This window comes from Paramormyrops kingsleyae, chromosome 3, assembly GCF_048594095.1.
Source record: "Paramormyrops kingsleyae isolate MSU_618 chromosome 3, PKINGS_0.4, whole genome shotgun sequence".
Lineage (NCBI taxonomy): Eukaryota > Metazoa > Chordata > Actinopteri > Osteoglossiformes > Mormyridae > Paramormyrops > Paramormyrops kingsleyae.
The window spans coordinates 8840231-8856837 of record NC_132799.1 but is presented as its reverse complement, the minus strand read 5'-3'; the positions used below and the strand labels follow the sequence as shown (position 1 = coordinate 8856837).

Sequence of the window (16607 nt, the reverse complement as noted above, 5' to 3'; positions counted from 1 at the left end):
TTTTCATTCTAAAACATCCCATTGCCTCTTGAGATTCCCCATATACAGAACAAATGAAGAATTAGGAGAACAGTGACAGGTGACAGTGAGCTAATATGTTATAGGACCCTCTTCTATCTTTTAGTCAGTGACTTACACCCTGCACTTTCCAGTCAGTAGTAAAAATGCAGTCGTGCAAGAAACGCAGGTGACCCTGAATAAAAGGACATTGAAGAGACTCCTTTAAAGTGTTTGCTTTATCTTATCTGGCCCGTGCTTAGGAGAATGGAAATTACAGACCAGAGATCAGAGATTGTCTCACACATGCAGTTTTTGCAACCCTAACAGGGCTGAATTTATGGCACAGCTCATAAATTCAGAGAATGTACAACGAAGCACCTGCACTGGGGAAATGACATTAAGACAATGACCTGGAGATGAGAGAGCGAGAACTCTGTCATAGGTATATATGATCCTCCAAAAGGGTCATTTTAAGGACTGGGCAAAATATTTAGCAAAATGACCACTAGTAGGTGATGTTGCGCCATATTTCACGTCTGCCACGCAGCCGCAAGCCCTCATAACTCCCCCTCCACACACACCCGACGGTGGTTTATCATGCCGTCACGATTTATCGAAATTGCGGAGCCTCACCATAAAGATGATGAGGAATGAACTCAGCACGATCAGCCAGTATCCAAAGGGCAGACTCGCGCTTGTATTACATGTTCTGGCAGTAGGAAAACTTAACGTCGCACGACGGAGAGATGACGGTGATCTAAGGGAAAAGGGGCAACCAAAACACAGCTTCCCAGCTGCACTTCCTCACGCACAACATGCACAGCTGATGACCCGTGACCTTGCTTTTACTAATCCGCTATACCTTTAAACAGATTTACACTGCTTTTCAGTGGTTATCTCTACTAGCTATAATCGGGCTCTGCAGCATAATCCAACACGTTCATCCAACTAAGGATGACACTGACATTGAAGCTATGTTCCATAGACAGCTGCCTGAAACAGAAAAATGTCTTCTCGTTGTCAGCCCTAGCGACAAGAATTTGAAACAAGAATCTTGGTGGAATTATTGTACGCTGTCAGTCACTGAGCGGGTAAACTAATTTCTAATTTGTCAGTCTTGCGTTATTGCTCAGAATGGACTTAATCAAGCAGGAATCGAAAGTGCACAGTGATCTCTTAACTATAGCTAACAAGACTCATCAAATCTCAAAGTACCTCCTCACTAAAAAATATTCTGTTTGAGTTATGAATTTTAATAAACCCTAGGCGTTAGGATATGATACAGTCCTTAGAGCAGATGTCATCCTTTCACTGGGTACCTACACGCACCTCTTCCAGTACCTTCACATGCGAAGGCCAGTTTGGAGTCAGCGATTTACATCAGACAGCCGACCAGAAGCTGCAAACAGGGGAGAACATGCAAATCCTTCATACAAATAGCTAAAGCCTCAGCCTGCACCTGAGGAAGCTAATAATGTTAATATATCCATTCATACATATATAATACAGTTTAACTAGTAGGGTTGCTGTGTGATTCTAATATATTTGACATTAAATAGCCTATTTAAACGTAAAATACATTTTGGGCATAAACATCAAATGCAGACATTTTCAATACCAATTTTTTCTTAATATGTCACTGTACTGTTCAGATTGCTGAAAGTTGAAGACACGGCATTAATTGTTTATGACACAACTAATCAAATACGGATGGTTGTCAGGTAGGTAATTCACCACTAATAAAACACTCACGTGATGCGAATAAAGACTACTGTACATGGCTACTGTAATTAGCCTATAAGGTTAAATTGTCTAATAGCGTCATTGGACCAGTAGCATTTCTCGGTACAGGTATTATCTTTATTTAAATCTGAGCAAATGTGAACCCGCATTTGCTTTGTTGTCGAATAGAAACTACACGATTGAAAGCGACTTTGTGACCAATGTGTCGGATTGATATTTTTCTGCATAGCGTTATCAATCAAAATATTCGATTACCTCAACGTTTCTATACTAAAAATGAATTAATCGATTGATACCGAATAAAATTTAGGTTTATATGCTTAAATTAACGGCGATATAGTGACTAGAACAGATACCTCACACCTTCAGGATTATCTGTTCGAATCTCACCTCTGCTGTGCTGGTGGAGTGTGCATGTTTCACACGAATTTGCAGTCTAAAACATGCAATTAAACTAAGTGATGTCTCTAGATTAGGCATAACTCTAGGATTCAGTGAGTGCGTTTGTGACTGGCATCCCATTTAGGGGTATACCTCTTGTCAGCCCCCCTTTAGTTACGTGTTCGCAGCATGCAGTAGAAGCGATAAAGCGTTTAACTGATGAAAGTGTTTCTAAGGTGAGTCGTGAATGTTGCGTTTAGGCACCAGAGCATAGTGAACACCGAGCATTGAAGTGTAACCAGTGATAGGGAAATATAAATGATCTTTGATATTGATTTCCTGATTGTAAATCTGCAAACTGTGATTACGAACTATGAAGAACGTCCTTATTCATACTGAAGTCCTTGGGGGTGGCTACTGCCCATCGCAGACCGCACAGGACACAAGACAGGAAGCACCCTTTTTATACCGCCCGACGAAAGTGGAGAGTCCACGAGAAAACCATGCACGCAAACTCCTTTTTGACTGACTTTTTAACTTCATCAATTTCCACAGGATGGTCCAATTCACGGTAAATGATTCTTAATTATACAAAACCGCTGCAGTGAAACATATCGTTGAACAGCATTCTGAGAAATATTTTTTTATCATTTTGAAACTGAAGGGGGTAACTGTGGTGAAGAAGAAAACAACCTAGGCCTAATGCGAGGCCATCCCTAAGGATTAACGTGGGAAACATACGAAGTCGTGTTGGTTTGCATTCTGATGCCCTCTACAGGCCAATATGCGCATTGTACATTAATACCAACACGTCGTTCTGCTAAAAGCAGTTCCACAGCTGCCTTTCACTGACAGCTCTTTACATATAATACTAATGTGCTTATCTTATTTAAATTAAAAGAAACAGAAAAGGCATTACAATGTGGCTTTTTATTTTCTCCACATTAATCACATCTTACAAAATGCTACAAATAATGCTGGTAAATTGCACTGTGCAAAATGCTATGAGAAATCAGAGTAAAATATAGCTGAGCGCACAGCCAGAGGAGGAAAGAAAGGCAGCTGCCAGCTTCGGCTCGCTCTGGCACTTCATTCAGCATTCAGCTGTAGCCGTTCTACATAAAAAACACATTCCAATATAAAACAGGAAGCCCAGAGACATTTGGTCACATTAACAAAAGGGATGCACAACTTACAGTAACTGAATTTACAGTATTTTTGGTTTGATGCCCTGGAACAATGTGGCATATTATATAACAAAAGAGAGATTCTTTATAACATAAACCAGTTCTTAGTTTTAAGGCAAAACCAGATGGTTGATAAACATTTTTACAACTAGCTCATCAGACAGATTTGGATTTAAGACAATCATAGTCACTTATGGTACATTTTGAACTAATATCTACTGAACAAAAATGCAGATGACAATCCCTCTATAAGCTTTCAATAGCTCAGCTACAACCCCAAGTAGTTAAAGCTCATCAAAGAGTCAGACTAGACCAGTAAGGGTGATGAAACACAGGGCAACGTTTTGAGTAAAGTTGCTTGGGCTCTATCCCATTGATTTTAGGCAACATTTTTCTACTTGAAAAACTTTGATCACAGATGGGCAACTTTTTGTGATCATCCAGATCCAGATGAGCTTTCCTTTGTCACCCCTGGTTGGCAACTGTGTTGTTGCTGTGTGTATCACCACCTTAAAGGGTCCATCTGTGGGACTGTGTCACCTGTACCTGAGAGCTCTTCCGCGTTTCCCTCACTGGAGCCGACTGCTCATGGTCAGAACAACCACACGAGCGACCAATTTAACGCTACAACTGGTTTCAACCTCTTAAAGCCTAGTGTAGAACAGCAAAAAAAGCAAATCAGACGTACATACGAACTCCATTCAAAACTAAAATAATTGCACATCGAAGACCATAGATGTAGATGTTTTGCTTATATAAACCACAAGTAGAAAAATCTTTGTGATTGAGTGCTTATTTTCTGTCTATTCATTCACTTGGTTAAAAGTAGCCACATGAAGTAAGAAATAGCTTAATATCACTCATGGTTATAAGAACTGTCAGACACACCAGACTGCAAAATGTGATGAAAATTAAAATCCACAATGTCTGTAGATGAACCTACATTTCCCTTTAGAATGCTAATAATGAATAAATACACATATCTGAGAAATCTTAAATGGGTGTTAAGCCATTACCTAATGAACCAGACATGTTGTTCAGAGCACCAGTGCAAGTGGCCTTTTTAACCTGACCCGGGACCGTGCCAGAAACAGGTCTAGCACCGGCCGTGAACCACAGGGGGCCCCCTAGTGGCAACTTACAGCTGCGTCACCTCTGGCAGCCAGTCTGCTGCTGCTAGCTGATCGTGCATTCCCATTGGCTATTGGAAAGCCCTGTTGTGGGAGAAGGCTTTGCGGGATCCTGCTCATGAGTCAGAATGTACCTCACTATTGACGCACGCGCGCGCACACACGCACACACGCACACACACACACACAGGAAATAAAAACAATGCTGTCTTCTTCATCCACCTCAGCTCTGAGGGCCAGGGCTACTGGCTTGGCTGTGTCCCTCCTGCTCACTGATGGTGTGTAGGAGGTACCCAGGGGCCCTGGGCTCCATGCCCGGCTCCTCGTTCCCGGGGCTGTCCGCAATGCAGCCGTCGCAGAAGTCCAGCGGCTCCAGCGGGTCGCCGCCCTGCCCGTGGCTGCAAACACACACCTCGATTCCCGAGTCTCCCGTGAAGCGCCGGTGCCGTCCTGGGGTCTGCTCCTTGCCCTCCCGAAGCTGCTGGGACGCCTCGTCCTCGTGGGCGTCCGGAGGGGCGGGCTCACACTCATGGGGCCTGGGGCTGCTCAGTGGCTGGAGCTCGTCCGTCCGCTCGGGGACGAAAGGGTCCAGGGGGGCCATCTGGCTGGGCGGCCTGATGCTGTACGGGGGGGGCGGTGTCGGGGGGTGGCTAACCACCTCGTCATAGGCAGGGAGAAGGTAGCTGGGCAATAACCCTGTGAAGGAAAGTGAGAAAGTAGCTGACAGGTATATGTACACATCAAATGCTCCTGCAATCATACAACATATACCTACATACACACACCAACAGCTCTCCTTAAAAAGGCCCCCTCTCTGGTACCCAATTAACCTAATTAATTCATCACTGAATAACATGAGCTTTTAGATAACTGAAATTTGGCTGAAAGAGGTTCCAGCCCCCCAAACAACAAACTTTTACTGGACAGACAGATGGATAATTTACCCTTTCGACTTGACTGATCTTGGAAAACCAGTCAACTTGATTCAAGTTGACTATCAAGTCAAGTGACTATCAAGTGCTGACAATTCAAAAGCTGGGAGTGAAAGAAGGAAGTCTGTTGGACAGCGCACTCACTGAAGTAGAAAGGCAGAGACGAGTGGTTGTGGGCCTCCCTGTAGGCGATGAGGTTGATTTCATGCTGCCGTTGCTGCTGCTGGAGGCGGAGTTTGGCCCGGCGGTGGTGGCAGATGCAGCAGCAGCTCAGGGTGATGATGAGGGTCCACACCAGCCAGAACCCTGGCAAACCACATCCACCGGGGTTGGTCCCAGCCAATTACAGCCACACAGACCAAACCAATAACCAATCATCTCTACCCCTTTATGAGCTCTGCTTCCCATTGGAACCAACCAGCAGAATCATCCATTCGCCAACAACAATCTATGCCAGTCTTCTTCAGCCAGCTTATCTACAATGGCACTTACCATTTTATGTGGAGTAGATAGGGTACAGAAATAGTGCAGCTGGTACTATAGGGGTGAGGTTTATAAGCATGCTGGAGGTGGATTTAAGAAACAGGTTAGCGGTAAATAACAGTTGGGCAGGAATTGGGGGGAATGACTTACACCAAAGCTGATAGTAGTGGCCGCAGCATTCGGACTCTCCGCAGCAGTGGCCCGATTCACAGGTGTAGCTCTGGTTCTTCTGGTCATAGCAGATCAGCTTGCTCTGGAAGGGAGAGGCACGGTACAATTTACATTATCATGGTCACGTCCTCGCGAAACCGCACCAGTTGCTCGAGAAACCCGACACGGAGGACATGAAGTCATGTGCCCCGCGTGTAAGCGTACATGTCCCGTGCGAGACAGCACGTGCCACGAGTATCACCGACTAAGCTGCGCGTGTGAGCCCATGTGTAGAATTTTCACCCGTATGAAATGTGTAAAGTTAACTGCAGGTAACATGACCGTTATCTGTAGAAGTGGAAAATGATTAAATCAATTTAATTACTTAAATCAAGAACAATGTCCTATCATTACCAAGACACTCTGCAATGCACCATAGTCTTTAGAGAAAAAAAAATCTGATTATTCACTATTGGACATTTTTAGATATAAGGCTTTCTTTTAAATATCATTTACAGTGGGGTTTACACAGGGTTTTTACAGCCAGTAAGTTCTAAACATTAAAAAATCAATATTAATATTCATTTTCTATTGTCATATAGGATCATCAGCCAAAGTATTAATTCTCTCTCAAGTTCACCAGCACATGTTTACTGACACACACAGGCAACTTAAGCCAGCAGTCAGTACTCAGATCCTCACACTGGGTCAGATCCTCAATGTTATCGTTCTGCTCATCTGCCGCTGTTTCCTGTAGCTCAAAAATGTTTTCCAAGGGTCTGTAAATGCTGCCGGGCTTTTGTCTGCCCCGTCCCAGCCACAGTATGCCACTGGCTTCTCCGCCACACCCGAAATACGATACCAACATGCTGTTCTCTGGGGCTACCCAAGCAAACCTGGCAGCCTGAGAAAAGCGGACACGTTCTGCTCAAAACATTAATCTACTCACATCCAGCAAAACTAAGCAGTCAGAGCACGATGCACAGATATGCCAGCTGTGTGAAAAAATGAACGGAATGAACACCGACTACCCTACCCTTATCATTCCCACTCCTAAGAGCCAATGAGCACCTTCGTTATGGAACAAAAGTTCAGTTAATCATCTGCAGGTTCCCAGTTACCTCCTGCAATCCCTGAAAAAGGGGCATGATGATGCTGCTTCGTGCTCCTTTGGAGATCTGCTAGGGCAGCCTGTTCCAGGGGCTTTTCCAGCTGAGGAGGCGGGGCCATGCGGAGAGATAGGTCTCCCTGAACACTGTGCCAAAGAACATGGGCAAATGGGGCAACATAAGCCCAACCCCCAAAACACACACACACGCCCACCCCCAAATCTAATCAACCACTATGTTTGGCACAATGGCTAAAACTTTCATTCACTCTAGACTCATAAGACACTACTTGAGTTAAAGACAAAAAACTTCCAACTACCATATTACAGTGTTATTTTTCGCTTCTTTTACTGAACACATTCTTCTGTTGATGCCCATCTCCTTACTACTGAACACACAGACCTGCATCTATCAGCTATAAAAATATACACGTGTATAAATAAATATATATAAATACATCAAGCAATGCATACATGACACCATAGCGGATGTATGGGCCACATCCTGAAGAGCGATATGGTGAAACTGCAAAATGGCTACTCCATACAGTCATGAAGTAACTAACTATAGGAGGAGAATATATTACAGCAGTATTCTTCTCCGGGAATACTCCTGATCTGCACTGGGCTGCTTAGCCCAAGTGTTTGTGTCATGCGGATCTGGACAGTTTCTTCTTAAGAGCTCGGTGGGATCCTTGCGATTGTGCATGTTCATTGATGTTTATGCATGTTAAATACATGCATGTTCAGCTGAGTGAGAGTTTTGAGAGCCATGCTTGTTAAACTTCTGTTTTGTGTGTGAAAGCTTTTTTTTTGTTTTTAACTCAGCAGAACTCAATAGTCCAGAAATCAGGAGTTTTGGAGACCCAGAAAGCACCTTGTTTTTGGCAATGCATTTAATTATACCAAGAAAAAAAATACTCTGAAGGACCAGCACGGAATAAGCCTCGTTAAGAACTAAAGTATTAGAAAATAGAAGCTACATACATTTTCCTTTGACTCCTGTTTTTCGGGCTGAAAGTATTCTAGAAAAACCAGTTTTAAAGCTACCTTACGTTTTGTGACCAATTTGCAACTTATGTGATCAGTGTATTTCAAAAGATAACTTTAGTCACACACGTAGAAGTTGAGACTGGGGCTAGTGCAGGACACCCTGTCTACGAAGAACAGGAATCCTACAGCTTAGATTTCTGTTCCTCAGGAGTCAGATGGAAATGCTTTTTTTGCTGAACCATCAATCCCCATTTGCATCAATGGAATAATCATTCGTCACTATGTTGCATTACCCAGGATCTCAGGTGTCCATCAGAAAGTAATAAAATGTATTTTAATGCCTCCGGTTTTATTTTTGCCACACCAGTTATCTAACCCTCGTGTATGTTCTCACATAAACATCCTGGTCAGGCTCCAAGAACGAGCAATAAAATCACTTAGAGTGACGACTCCATTGATGCAAAAAAAGAGAAAGAGAAGAGGCTTGGGGAACAATCAGTCTCTTATTAGAATCTATGGCTGGTTAGGGTTACTGTAGCAGGACATAGTAACTTAAGGCACTATTAAAAACCTAATCAGTTTTAATGACAAGATGTTGAAAAGACCCTGCTTACCCAAGTGGCCAGTTCTGCCAGTCAGCCATTCAACATCTTCATGGACTACATCTGAGTGCCAGCTATTTGAATGCAATATTTCAGGTGGTGTTGATTAAATACAGATGAAGAGTGTCAGCAAACTGGGCTGAGAAATACCACCCGGGGCTGAAATCGAACCCACTGATATGTCCGCTAACCTCCCATAAAAAGGGGATTAGCATTTTGCCTCCACAACTGTGGAGGCCAAAAACGTACACCTTGTACACTTGACTCATAAAAAAAAACACCAAGTCAGGTGCAGTACCCTTCCAAATCGCGACCATAAACCAGCTGCAGTCGCTATTTCAGACAACCAATGTCTGCCAATACCCTGAAGGTGCCGTCAACCTTGTTACCGCTTGGAGAGCTGATTTACAACCACATTCAAATGTAACGATCCACATGCTACTTATAATTAAAAATACAAACATTAACTTTTAAAACAGCTGGGGTAATAATTAAATGTGCAAAGAATACATGCTGTGCCATAATATATGAATACATTAACAAATTATATATACACTTTGTATATTAGAATATATGTTTCCAGTACACGTATATTTAGAAATATGTTATATAAAAAACTTTTTCTTAGATTCTTAAGAGCGAAAGCACGGAGATCTACACTCTGTATATCTGATAAGCAGTAACCTTCATGCTCCGGAAAGTATTTAACTGCATGTGGGGCGTGAGAGCGAGCAGAACAACAAGCGTCCATCCAGGCTGAAATCACTTTTCGTTTTTAGACGTTCGGCTCCACAAATTCGGGCAGCGCCACACATCTGCTCGCCTGGCAGCGCACGGAACCCCACCTCTGAGCTATGGTGTTACAGCACTTGTGTAAGCGTGTGACTCTGCTCCACGTCCACTGACACATCAGACTGGTAAACAGTGTACAGTTTGGACCTAAGACCATCAACTGTGTAACACCGGCAATGATACACTGCAAACAACTTTTAACCGGAGGTCTAGTTTGCACCTTCTGTCGTGACTCGATCTATTTCCTACTTACACGCCCTTCCAAGTGTCTGTGCCATGTAAATAGCTTGGCTTAATTTCAGTTTGGTGAATACACATTAGAAGGAAGGTCTGCTTGTGTACTGAAAACCAAAATGACCGCCGTCGCATTTTGATCTAATGTCGATTAGACTTACACTAATACGCTATAAAGTTGAGTTAACTTGAGTGTAACTCAATGTAACTCAAAACTGTTTTTGCTCGGACCTGCTCCTTTGTTTCTGTGCGGCTCTGTCTGTCTTACTACTTAACAGATACTGACAAACTGACTTTACTTAACAAGCTCTGTTCACTTCTTAACAAATAATACAAAATAAGCACGGCTTCCCTGACGCTCGTTGACTTCGCGGGTTTTCTCACGAGACGAATTTTAACGGCAAATAAAATTCACGACTGTACACCACAGATAACTATATCACACCGAGGAGAAGGTTAAGTTACCAGGCAACAGCGAAAAGCCGGATAAACGTGAAGATCGTTGTTTAAAAACTACCCGTCTCTCACCTCTTTGGCTACTGTTTCTGTTGCTACGGGGATAATGGGCCCGGCGAAGTAAAATAAAATAAATCTCATTTTCAGACAGCCTATTTCCTTCTTTCCGGTAAATTAGCAAATGGTATCGAGCACAGGAACATACGTTCAAGTACTCTCTACCGTTTCTTTGGATAAGTCCACTGACTTTTTAAAAGTGGGACATGCACCGCCCCAATGTGACTTAGGAATTGGTCGATTTGAAGAAGCTCCTCCCACTCTGCCCTTATGCGTGATTTCGATTGACCGGCTGCGCTGTCACATACGTGGCCGTCACCACCCAGTTACGGGCAGCCTCGCTCTGCAGGACGTGACTTTAAAAGTCTTGCTATTTGCGCAGAAATCAGGTGATAATAAGTTTTAAAGGGACAGGGTGCGTGTGTGGTTTCTCTGCCTCGCTGGAAAACGCAATATAAAATTTAATTCTTGTCAAATGATGATGTGAACACTTACGAAGATGGCTGATTTAAACTTCCTAATTTAGATTATTTAGTTCCACATTAATACTTGCGTTCAGTTTATTTACTCTTAATGCCTGAGCTGACCATCTTACACTTTCATTTACAAACTGCAATGGTTAAAATATAATTGCGACATAAAATTAAAGTGTGAACAATTGTATACTGTATTGTCACCGAATTAAACTAATTAAACAAAATATCACAAGAGTCAATACAGTGATCCAATGGATCTGCATCACGCTGTATATCATACCACAAAACTTCTAACATGAAATGTATGGGTCAGGTTATCATGGGGAGTCAAATACTGTCATAGGCAACAAAATCGAACCAATCTCTGAATATGATTTAAATATATCATCCATCCATCCATTTTCTATACCCACTTGTCATGTGCAAGTTCGTGGGGGTCAGTTCTATATAAACATTTATGAAGATGAAGCAGCAAAAAAAGAAAATCTATATACATGTATTCTTATAGCCAAATAGTGCATCAGCATTCAGACACTCTGACAATGCCATGAAAAATTGTACATAATGAGATTAACTGCTAAACAAAATTAGAAACATTTTTGATAACAAGCCCTTTGACTGTAAATTATTCAGATCTTTGTTTTCCTCACAACTGGACATACCCAGATTTTCAGTTTTTGTAGGACTTTCCTGAAACAGTTTTCTCTCAAGATTCGAAAGACATTTCTGTGTATCGGTGGAAGTACCAGAAGTTACTAAAATCTGTTTTGTTTTTAAACATCTGATTTCTGTAATATTTTAGGTTAGTCACACATAGAGGTTTCAGTACTACATACACATCAAAAAGTCAAAGCAAACAAGTTTCATTTCTTTAGTTTGCCTAATCAGAAATAATCAAAGCTTTGTAGTCAAACTGGTTTTCTAACCAATATCCAGACCATAATCATTCTTTTTGTGATATATCTATAACAGTAATACACATATCTGTCCTCTGCATGTTATAGGAAGTCATAAGACTCATGTTTACATAGTGACTTTCCATTTAAAAATGTGGTATGGCCAGACAGATGAATGCTACTGTGACAGATTACAGGAAGGAGGCTTTGGAAGGCCCAGTGAATGGAATGTTGGGTAATGTCGTAAACACTGAAGTTAGTCATGCGCAGAATAAAACTAATGACGGCTTCGCTATATCCATTTCTCATCTCCAGGTATTTCGGAAAACGGTGATGTCAAACGGAGCTCCAATGCGACCTGGTAAGGAATGTGATTGCTTTCACTAACTCACCAGGGGTGGGATCCGGTGGTGCAGGAACAACTTCTGCTCACCAGCATCCAGAGTCCTGCCTCGCCATGGGAGGAGGACACGGCTTAATCCCCCTAATCTGCTTTCTCTCTCCAGCAAGCCCAAAGGGAGGGAGAGATATGGAACTGTAATCCTATAGAGAGAACAATAGGATTAGTCGCCCGCTCTATGGAGTGACAATCAGGTGTCTACACTCCAGTCGGCTAAGCGGACCTTATTTTGCAAGGTTGGGTGTCTACGGCTGCTTTGTGCGTGTGGGTAAGAATGTTATACATGCCTGAGCATGCCACGGTGGGCTCTTGCGTGTACGCCAGACAGAGATGCTGTGGGAATTCCTGCCACCACCACCGCGCCCAGTGACTGACAGGGCAGCATGGGTTATCGGGTTGTGGTTACTGCTGACTGGGTGAAGCAGACCAGCTGCTTCCCAGCATGAGCGAAGCTTCCTGTTTGATGTCACGTATATCAGCTGCACTCACATCACTTTCCGCAATTATGGCTCCTGCTCATGCTTGCCGCTGTCACATCTAGGCCGGTAATGTGCCAATGTAAATTCCTTCTGAACCAAGTTTCAAGTTGAGGATGATTTATTGATCTTAAAAATGCATGATGAAAATATCTATGTACAGTAACACTTTACGTAAAGGGGGATAATATAGTATTATATGATTACTTATGTATTAATTAACTACAAACAAAGTCTTAATTACATACTGATCTCATGTCTGCTCATCATTAATGAATCATGATGCATCTTTTATCTGAAGCAGCAACTATATTTGTTCATGGTTTGTTCATAATTTGTACTTCAGTAGTAACTGAGTTATTACTACGTATTAGTGCCCTGTCAAGTAAAGTGTTACCATAATAATCAATCATGCATTGTAAAGGTTCAGATGGATTTCATCTCCTCCTCCACCCTTTGTAATATGAGCAGTAAATTGCAGCTAATTATAACTTAAAAATATACAAATACTATATACTCTTCTAAAGGGGAAAACTACTAAGCAGGTGGGTAGAACTGTTGCTTTACACCTCCTGAGTTGGGGGTTTTAATTCTTAATTATGTGTGTGGATTTCGTCTGGTTTGCTGTGGCGGTAGAGTAACATGCAGTTACATACAGTAACATGCAGTTACATACAGTAACATGCAGTTACATACAGTAACATACAGTAACATACAGACTACTGTGGTCACCATGCACACTGATCAGTTCTGTGTACTTCTACCCTCTTGTATCAGGTGACTGGAAATTTCAGATTTCCTGTTCAGTTATGGAATGAATCCACCCACACTATAAATGGTGATTAAAAAGGTCAAAGTCTGCCGCCGCAAGATTTTCCTTCAAAGTTTTTTTTAAATTATTTTATATATTTTTTTAAAATCTCAATGAAGAACTTGCTGGAAATGCCTCATGTCTTTCCCACAGTGGCTGCATTCATTCACTGCACCGAACTCAGCTTTTTATACAATTGCTAGTTCGGCCTAGATCTCCTTGGCTTCTAACAAAGAGTCATTGAAATGTCCTCGTTTAGTTCTACACAAAAGAAATTCTTTGGTTAAAGCACTAGGAAACTGCATAGTGGACAAGATGCAAGACAAAACAAAAATACGTCTCCCGAGGCACAATCGTAAAATTAAAAATAGTTAAATATGCCAGATTTTACTGAGATGCAAACAAAAAAAAGCAATAGTAATTCGAATAAATCTGCATTCAATATATTCGTATTTCCTTAAAACATAATTTTTAATGCTGTTTCTATAACCGATAGTGCCATAATTATTCCGTAATGTTTATTAACATTTTACATACGGTATCGTGTTACTTGCTGTCTAGTATGTAACACCTCTCTGCTCCGATAGGTGGCAGTGTTGGTGTAAGATTGATAGAGATCGGCATATTTCTACGCTTGGCGAGGGAAAGGCATCGAAGGAAGTATTTCTCCTTCAGTAATTAGCACCGTGACACCTGATACGAACACAGCCCAGACAAGACCTCTGTTAGTAAGAAACAGGGGTCACCTGCAGGGGTTATGTGACCAAGGGAAAGGTCCAAGATTCCATTAACACCCAATGAAACTGGCAAAACATAACAGAGGCCAGTTCCCAGTAAGTTCATGTTTTACTCTGAACTTTATTGCCGGTGTATTTCTTTGCAAGCAAGGAGGTGTAAAATGGAGGGGGTGGGGGGAATCGAGAAACAGACCCTTCCGGAAGGTGCCACTCGCAGCATTGCATTGACGACCTGCTCAGGGGTTGAAATTACATTCACGCTGTCATTCAGCATCTACATACAACACAAGCAGTGCATTTTCTTCATATATTACCAGTTCACATTTCACATTGTTCCTTACACATAGTGATCTCCTTGACTTAAGCATGTACTTGGCCACAATTTCTTGAAGATTAACATCCCACCTGTACATGCTGCAGGTTCTTTTACCTACTTATCTACTGAACCTAATAATACTCAAAGTTTTTTTTTTTTTTATGCTGTTGCTAAATGCAAGGGTTAAACTCGTCAAGCAGCCCTAGTGTTACATCAGCATGGACAAGTGAAAACAAATATTTATTCCAAATGCTTTTTATTGTGTGTGTGTTGGATGTGACTGATTGTCCGAGGTGTGAATGATGCGCAGATGCTTTTTCTAGTTTTGCATATTACTGTATCATTACTTCATCCGAAATTGCACCGTGGCCCTGCAGAAATGATATTTCATGGTGACCATGTGGGGCATAGTACACAAAACGTACATTTACGCATTTATCTGCACCAGGCTAAATACTATGAGCTTTGCAGCAAACCCAGTAAGAGAATAGATTAAAGAATGTAATCATTGTAAATAAGAGGTGCATTATGGCATGTTCATTGTCTTCTGAAGATGCTGCGGCTGCCCCCCCCCCCCCGATCTCCGGAAGAGCTTGTTGACTCACTTGTTCACCTGCCTCCTGTGCTCAGGATACCACGCCCATGTCAGGATGTCACAGGTGTGAGTTACATCAGGCCACCCACAAACCCAGGCTCGCTCGATTCGTCCACTACACTCTTGTCCCACACTGCGATCGCACCCTTTCCCAACTCTTAGGCAGTCAAAACACCACAAAACAGCAATTAAGAAGCAGTATTTTTTACTGTAACACTGCATCCTACATGCTGCACGGACACAAGGGCGACACTGTAGCACTGACCTCGGTTTGACACTGGCAGCCCTATCCTCTTTCACCATGTCCCCCCCCCAGCTTTTTAAGCAAGCTTGTTTAATTGTTTTCTTTACCCACCTGCTCACCGGCTCCGTTAACAGTACCGGGGATGATTTAATGTGGTTTTCACAGGTGTCGGGACGGCTTGTAATACACTGGGCCAGAACGAGCACGCTCAGCTGCACGCTAGGGCTGGCTCAGCCTTCAGTGCCGCCGGCCGCGAAGGGCGTTCCGGGCAGCGCCGCTGTGGGGAGCGTTTCCTTCACTGTGTAGGCTCTTCCCTTGGGCACAAGGCCACTTTTCTGTAGGTTTCCACTGTGGCAGGGTGCCCAGCATCCAGTTTAGGGAGCAGGAGCGGGGACTAGCGGTGAACTGTCATGACAACAGACGGCTTCTGCGTAGCCGGTGCCCCGGAGGCGAGGACGGGCACTGCAGTTGTCGTGCCAACGCTGACCTCGTCGGGGGAAAGCTCCTCACTCCCCGTCCACGTCATGACTCACTTGCAGCACATAAAGGACACTCAGAGTAAACCCGGGCTGCACTTTGAGGTGACTCGCTCTGTTTTGTCTTAATTCACTCCAACAAAGAAAAGAAAACAAGAAGCTCTGCGAGATTCCACTTTAAGGCCAGATGACGGTTGTGTTTTCCTTGCAGTGACAGTTAAGAGTCTTCACCCCCTCGGAAAGTGGAGCAATCATCCAACATTCCTCTGGATATAGATTTCAAAGTCTGCCGGGTCATGCACAATAGAGAACGTCCCACTGATATGTCACCAGCTCGCCGTGTTTTACCACAGAGGTCAAACGGGACACCACGGGGTGACCAGGCTGTGTGAACACGGGGGTGGGAGTGCGGTTAGTTGCATCCTGGTTGGAACTGGACACCTCTGGGTGGTGGAGAATGGCCTGGATGGGCAGCTCCATCTCCTCTATACGCATCCACCCCAATACACACCACATTCTCCATTATGCTCCAGCTACTGTAGGACAACGTGTGACAGAATTGATCATGAGTGTTCTACAGATTACTAATTAGTACTTGCAGTTACTTTTGAGCTTGAGTCTTTGATGAGTGTTAGATAAGTTTCACTTCTAACAAAGCAGTACAGGCATTTACCATCTGACACAATGAACACTGCTAATGATTTGTATCACTGCGCACATGGCACCTGATGATTATTCAATGAGTACAGCAAACTTTTCCAGTAGTTCCCTAACCCCTAATAAATCTGTCTCATGATGCTGTTTTTATTATATACAATATATTTCAAATCTATGGGAATGTATTATATTTTCTCATTATATGAAAAATCAATAAATGCTTGATTGTGTTCAACTACACTCAGACCAACTTTCATCTGGCAGGTAATATTTCA

At 42.8% G+C, this 16607-nt stretch overlaps 1 protein-coding gene and 1 long non-coding RNA gene across 6 annotated transcripts; one reads left to right on the top strand and one right to left on the bottom strand.

Annotated features, from left to right (window-relative positions):
• Nucleotides 1-3039: 3039 nt before the first annotated feature.
• Nucleotides 3040-10441, bottom strand: LOC111858660 (WW domain binding protein 1-like). Of its 4 annotated transcripts, none has more exons than XM_023840605.2 (4): nt 10264-10441; nt 6007-6109; nt 5518-5679; nt 3040-5137 (listed from the first exon to the last, which is right to left on the bottom strand). In XM_023840605.2, the coding sequence occupies exons 1-4, from the start codon at nt 10330-10332 to the stop codon at nt 4665-4667; spliced, it is 807 nt and encodes a 268-aa protein (XP_023696373.2). In that variant the 5' UTR covers nt 10333-10441; the 3' UTR covers nt 3040-4664. The 4 variants fall into 4 exon arrangements, with proteins under 4 accessions (XP_023696373.2, XP_023696382.2, XP_023696391.2 ...); XM_023840614.2 differs by lacking the exon at nt 10264-10441 and adding an exon at nt 7128-7272; XM_023840623.2 differs by lacking the exon at nt 10264-10441 and adding an exon at nt 7043-7239.
• A 1429-nt stretch (nt 10442-11870) lies between these two features.
• On the top strand, nt 11871-16567 carry LOC111858677 (uncharacterized). Of its 2 annotated transcripts, XR_011989464.1 has the most exons (4): nt 11871-11981; nt 12127-14140; nt 14914-15780; nt 15887-16567. It is a non-coding gene; the product is annotated as an uncharacterized lncRNA (long non-coding RNA). The 2 variants fall into 2 exon arrangements; XR_002841644.2 differs by having other exon boundaries at nt 12127-15780.
• Nucleotides 16568-16607: the final 40 nt, after the last annotated feature.